The 5,918-nt window shown below is 43.0% G+C and overlaps 1 protein-coding gene across 1 annotated transcript in view; it reads left to right on the forward strand.

The window, feature by feature from the left end:
• Window positions 1–197: 197 nt before the first annotated feature.
• DNAAF10 (dynein axonemal assembly factor 10) overlaps window positions 198–5,918 on the forward strand; it is a gene marked incomplete at its 5' end in the record, with an annotated part of 7,241 nt that continues 1,520 nt past the window's right edge. The window contains 6 exons of the mRNA XM_029084995.1: window positions 198–298; window positions 1,387–1,517; window positions 1,975–2,076; window positions 3,394–3,509; window positions 3,866–4,000; window positions 5,879–5,918. The exon at window positions 5,879–5,918 is cut by the window's right edge and continues 121 nt beyond it. Coding sequence (XP_028940828.1) covers window positions 198–298; window positions 1,387–1,517; window positions 1,975–2,076; window positions 3,394–3,509; window positions 3,866–4,000; window positions 5,879–5,918 — 625 coding nt within the window. The remainder of the gene's footprint in view (window positions 299–1,386; window positions 1,518–1,974; window positions 2,077–3,393; window positions 3,510–3,865; window positions 4,001–5,878) is intronic.

Here is a 5,918-nt window from a genome sequence, read left to right on the forward strand (position 1 = left end):
CCCGCAGCCGCCTGGCGAGCTGAGTGAGGACAGAGCGGCTCTGGAGGCCACCGTCCGATAGCACTCGAGTGTATTCCACGCCCAGCCTCTCCCCTGCTTCCCACCCGGCCGCCGCAGCCCGAGCGCGGGTTGCTTTTCTCCACGTGCTGACACTAAATGTAATCCTCGTTTGTTTGTTTGTTTTTAAAAAAAAAAAGATCGAAAAGGCTAAACCTTTAAAATGCGGAACCTTTGGTGCCACATCTCTGCAGCAAAGATACCTGGCTACAGGGGACTTTGGTGGAAACCTGGACATCTGGTAAGGAGGCACCTTCCCGGCTGCGCTCCCAGCTGACGCTCTGCGGGTCTGGCTGTGCAGATGTCTCTGTCCCTGGCTGGCTCTGTCCCACATGCTCTCTGTGCTGCCTGCGGCTGGGACACCATCCTGCACTGCGCTGGCTGCTGCCCTGGAACACACCCATGTTGTAAAAACAATGTGAACTCTGCAAAACGGTTTAATTCAGAGCTGTTTCACTTGCATCTTCTGTGTGCGGCTACAAAAACCTGCTGAAGTCCTGCCAGGCCCTCTTCTGAGAAGAGGCTTTTAAATGGATGCATGAATACCAATTAGAGGTTGTGTTCAACCCAAGTTTGATGTCTAGATGAAACACATATTTTTAATCATTAAATTTCAAACTTTTTTCTAGGTCCCTGAACGATTTGCATAATTAATTTGTGTAGGTAAATTGATTATCAAGTAAAGTTATAGAGTAAAAAAGGGATGGTATTATTATTATTAATACTGCTGTTATAACTATTGTTACTGTAATTATTATTATATTTTCCTTGACAACAAACTATTGGTTCTGTTTTGTTGGAATAGCAAGAATGACATGGATTAGTCACTAGTTGAAATTTAAAATAAAACTCTGAAGGATTCTCAAAGGATGAGAATCGGTGGGAAAGAACCATGAAGCCCACAGCTGGATGCAGCTTTCATTTGAAGTTGAAGAGCCGTAGTCAGAGCTAGGCAGGGACCAGGGAGTAAGGTTTTTAAATTTTATGTATTTACTGAAAGTAAAGCTAATTGGAGTATTTTGATCTGTAGCGTGATTCATATTGAGCCCAACATGAAAACTGGTTCTTAAAGGTTGCTGTGGTGAATCCCACAGCTGCCTGTTCAAACAGGGAAGTTCAGAACTGGGCAAAAACTTTCAAACCAGCCTAAAGCAGAAGCCAAAGAAGAAACTGAACAAAGACTCGTGGTTCTTAATGGTGACAGCCATGTTTTGTTCCCACTGTTAATCTGAGCTTATATAATTTGTGCTCAAGTTTCCTCTCATTTTTATATGAATCCCGAGTGTCAAGGAAAATGCCACATTATCTGTTCTTTTCTTTCTTGCCTAGGAATTTAGAAGCTCCTGAAATACCAGTGTATTCTGTGAAAGGTCATAAGGAAATCATTAACAGTATAGATGGTGTAGGTGGCTTAGGAATTGGGGAAGGTGCACCAGAAATTGTGACTGGCAGTCGAGATGGTGAGTTAGTGAACTCTTTTAGAGTCTTTTCAGTTACTCTGAGAAAGTAGCCTGCGAGCTGTGATGGCAGGGCACTGGCCGCCATCTGAACTAGTTACAAATCTGCTGCAACTGGTTCTTCATGCGCTGTCATTTGAATCTTGCTTGGGACAGGTTTTCTCTAATTCTTTTAGAAGCTGTAGATAAGCAAAATATAGTGTTGTCACTGAATATAAAGGAATACAAAGCAGAATAAATGCAGAATTTCAGCGCGAGAAAATATATCCTTACAAAATACTTTTGCTTTATCTCTGTTGTATTTTTTTCTGTCTGCTAAATGCTGTCTGGCTTTCTGGAATTGGAAGAGATGCTCCTGTGTTTTGAATGCTCAGGCTGAAAAGCAAAGGCCTTCCCTGGGAAGATGAACACAAGGTGACAGGGTACCCGTAATACAAAATCCGTTCTCCTCCTTTCACAGGAACTGTGAAGGTCTGGGACCCGAGACAGAAGGATACTCCTGTCGCTAATATGGAACCTGTGCAGGGGGAGAGCAAAAGAGACTGCTGGACAGTGGCATTTGGTAATCTATCAGTTTATAACTCTTCCCCCCTCTAATATGTCTGTGTTTTGATGATTGCCAAAGTATTTCAGGATGTTACGGAATAGTTTATTTTGTATGGACCAGTCAGTAGCGGGTTTTGCTTTTCAACATTGTCAAATTTATGTGGTTTTTTTTTAAAACTTGTTTTTCAAAATAAGCTAATTTTGTGTCAGCTGCGTTTTGGACTCATTCTCTTATTACCTTGGGTCAGTCATTTCACAGATAAGCTTTATTTCTATGCCTGGGAGTGTAAAAACAGTATATCGAGCTGTGTTGTCCTGAAGGGAGCGTAAGTGTTGCAGCGCACAAGGAACCGATCGCTCCTGTAGTGCGGTTCCAACTATCAAGCATTAATGTAAGAGAAGATCCTCGAAACGAAGGGCTAATTAAAGACAACAGAGATGCCTGATGTGTGCTCTGCGTTTTTTCCTTTGGAGAGAACAAGCTGCATATGTTCTACACAAGCTGGTATTTCTGGATTAGCTCCGTTTTTGTCTCCAGAGTCAGGGAGTGAGTTTTACAAACTGCTGATGGATTATAGTAACAAAATTGATAGTAAGGAGAGGACATTTCCTGGCAGGTAGGTGGAACTGTAATGCTTGCTGCTGTTGGCATCTTTGTCTTCTGCTTTGGGGAATGGAGAAAAAAGTGGCCTTGGATTTTCTTCAGTTTTCTTTTGAGTTACTGAAGCTTGAAACAAGGACAGGTTCATCCTGAACTATGTGCCCTGAGCTGACTGACTTCTTTCAGACAGTGATGTGCTTCCGTGGTCCTGTCAGCTGAGAGTTTTTGGAGGCAGGCTTCTGCATCTGGCTAGGGACGGCCATGGTAACACCCAGGGCCTCCCTACGGGTCTGTGTCTGCAGAAGAGTCTTCTTGTCCCACTAACATTTCATGCTTGAGAGGCTGGGTAAGGAACAGCTGAAGAGCTTTCCACCCTGGTGCCGTGGTCCTGTCTGGGGCCATGGTTTATGGCAGATGGAGATTTAGAGAAGGAATGCGTTTGTGTAGGTTTGCAAGAACAGCATGCAGTACTTAGTCTGTATGGCTTAGGCAGGACTTGGCAGGAGGAATAAGAATTTTGTTCATATTTTTAAAAGAAACAGGCTGCCAGTTGTGAAGCTTTGTTTTCTGTATCTTTCAGGCTTGAAAACCAGCCTGTTCATTAAATCTTAATATCCCAATAGTAGTATATTTCTGGCATAAATGTAAGTTGAAATTGCAGGCTTAGGAAGTCTGGAATTTACAGGCTAAAGAGGGTTTCTGTATTCTCATGAATTCTTTCTCTGTGCCCAGGCAATGCTTACAATCAAGAGGAACGTGTTGTATGTGCTGGATATGACAATGGGGACATTAAATTGTTTGACTTAAAAACCATGTCACTACGCTGGGAGACCAACATTAAGAATGGGGTAAGGGAACTATAAAAGTATTTTTCATTCCAGCTCCTCTGCAGGATGGAACAATGAAAAGGACTCTATCTACCTACCAGTTTACCCACAAGACATTTCTGCTGAGATTGTACCAAGGAATCCTTTTCTTTAAGTTCACCGAATTGTTCCCCTCAAATTCTTGGTCTGGATAACATGGGGTATTTTTCAGTGGATTCATGTTTTCAGATGATTTTGTTATTTCCAAATTGGTGATGTTGTCATTGTAAAAATAACCAACGATAAGTAGATGTTTACAAATCACAAAACCCTCGGGGTTTTTTTAGCAGTGGCTAAATTTCAAGGCTTGAATGCATTATTTTTTTATATATTTCCAGGTTTGCAGTGTGGAGTTTGACAGAAAAGATGTAAATATGAACAAGCTAGTGGCCACATCGCTTGAGGGAAAATTTCATGTTTTTGATATGAGAACTCAGCATCCAACCAAAGGTTTTGCTTCTGTTTCAGAGAAGGTACGGGGAGACAGAGAATTTCTTAATAAGAGACAAACTTTTAAACTATATGCTGTCAAAGCACTACAGGTCTAAAACTACTGTCTTTGATGGGTAATAGGTGCTGGGGTTACTGGGGCACAAGCAGCGAAGGGGCCCCTGTGCATCTGGCTGCCAGCACTCACCCAGCTTTGTCCCTTTTCTAACCTGATACTTGGGCTTCTCTGGTCTTTGGGTCCTGTGGTAGTCACACCTCTGTGCACTGAGTGAGCCCTCTGCAAACACTTGGCATCCTGCAGTCACCAGAGCTGAACGTGAAGCGTTACTGGACCTGGTGCTCACGAATGCAGATGAGGTCATTAAAGAGGTTAAGATTGGAGGGACATGATGATCTTTAAGGTCACAGCCCAACCCAAGCCATTCTGTGATTCAGTGACCTCATATGAGACACAGAAGTCATTGGTTTTCTTCAGAAGCAAGCATTGGGTTATTGGGAGTGAGTGAGTATACGAGAGACTTGGTGGCCCAGATGCTGTTAAGTATGGAGAACTCTTCTAGCCTTTTTTTCTTCCATCTGTGACCAGTGTGTTGATTAAGTTCTTTATAAAGCCATATTTATTTATTTTTAGTGAATAAAATCATGATGATAATAGAGAAAAGGAACTTTTGTGGTGAAGTTCTCCAGGACTGTTTAAATTAGAAAAAAGCTGAGTTTCAACTTAATATCTTTTTACTACTTTCCATACCACCATTCAAAGCAGATAAAATGTTGGCAGTACTTTGATTGATAACACAAAAGTATTTACTGCATTAGTGTTTGTAATAATCAAAATGTGAAAATCCTTTTTTTTTTTTTTTATCTTTCATTCACTGCAGTTAAGCTTTTTCTTTTGGACGTTTGCAGACAGTTGTGCGTTAAGTCAGAGTACATGTGTTGGGTTTTTCCCTAAGTATTTTCTGTTGCTTTGTGATCTTGCTGTGCCCTGGTTGAGATTGAAATTTGAACTGTAAATTGTTTGTTGTGTTTGTAGTATATTCCCATCCAGTAATGATGTCAAGAGATGTCAGACAGTGAAATTAAGGTGCTGACTGTGTCACCTATGAGCCTGGGACTCTTGTAGTTCTAGAGCAGTTCCAAAAGATGTGCTTGTGAAGCCCCTTTATCTCTTTTTAACCCTTCCTCACATGGCCAGTCTCAAAGTGGCTGAAGTACTAGTGAGCGGTAGCCCAGGTTGGGCTGCTGCCTAATGCCTACGGAGGAACAGGCTAAGAGAGTTGGGGCTGTTCAGCCTGGAGAAGAGAAGGCTCTGGGGAGACCTTATAGCACCTCCCAGTACCTGAAGGGGCTACAAGAAAGCTGGGGAAGGACTTTTCATAAGGGCAGTTAATGACAAAACAAGGGGAAATGGGTTTAAGCTGAAAGAGGGGAGGTTTAGATTAGATATTAGGAAGAAGTTCTTCACTGTGAGGGTGGTGAGACACTGGCCCAGGCTGGCCAGAGAAGCTGTGGCTGCTCCTCCCTGGAAGTGTTCTTGGCCAGGTTGGATGAGGCTTTGAGCAACCTGGTCTAGTGGAAGGTGTCCCTGCTGATGGCAGGGGGGTTGGAGCTGGGTGATCTTTAAGGTCCCTTCCAACCCAAACCAGTCTGTGATTCTATGAACAGGGTGTGCTGGAGGCCTGACTCGGCTTCTCCTGTGTGGGAACCAGCCGCTCCTGTGGCAGTGGGTCGCGAGGCTGGAGGAAGGGAAGGTACCTCAGAACGGACGTTCCAATATCCACCATGAGAAGGCCCAGTTGTCTTCATACAAGTGGTTGTTGTTTTAAGATTCTGCATCCTTCCTTGTGACGCTCATCTGTAACTGACTTTTACACAATGCTGATTTATCTTTTTTTTATTAGGCACAAAAATCTACCATATGGCAGGGTCGACACCCGCCGC

Source organism: Antrostomus carolinensis, unplaced genomic scaffold (genome assembly GCF_000700745.2).
Source record: "Antrostomus carolinensis isolate BGI_N321 unplaced genomic scaffold, ASM70074v2 scaffold20155, whole genome shotgun sequence".
NCBI classification, from domain to species: Eukaryota; Metazoa; Chordata; class Aves; order Caprimulgiformes; family Caprimulgidae; genus Antrostomus; species Antrostomus carolinensis.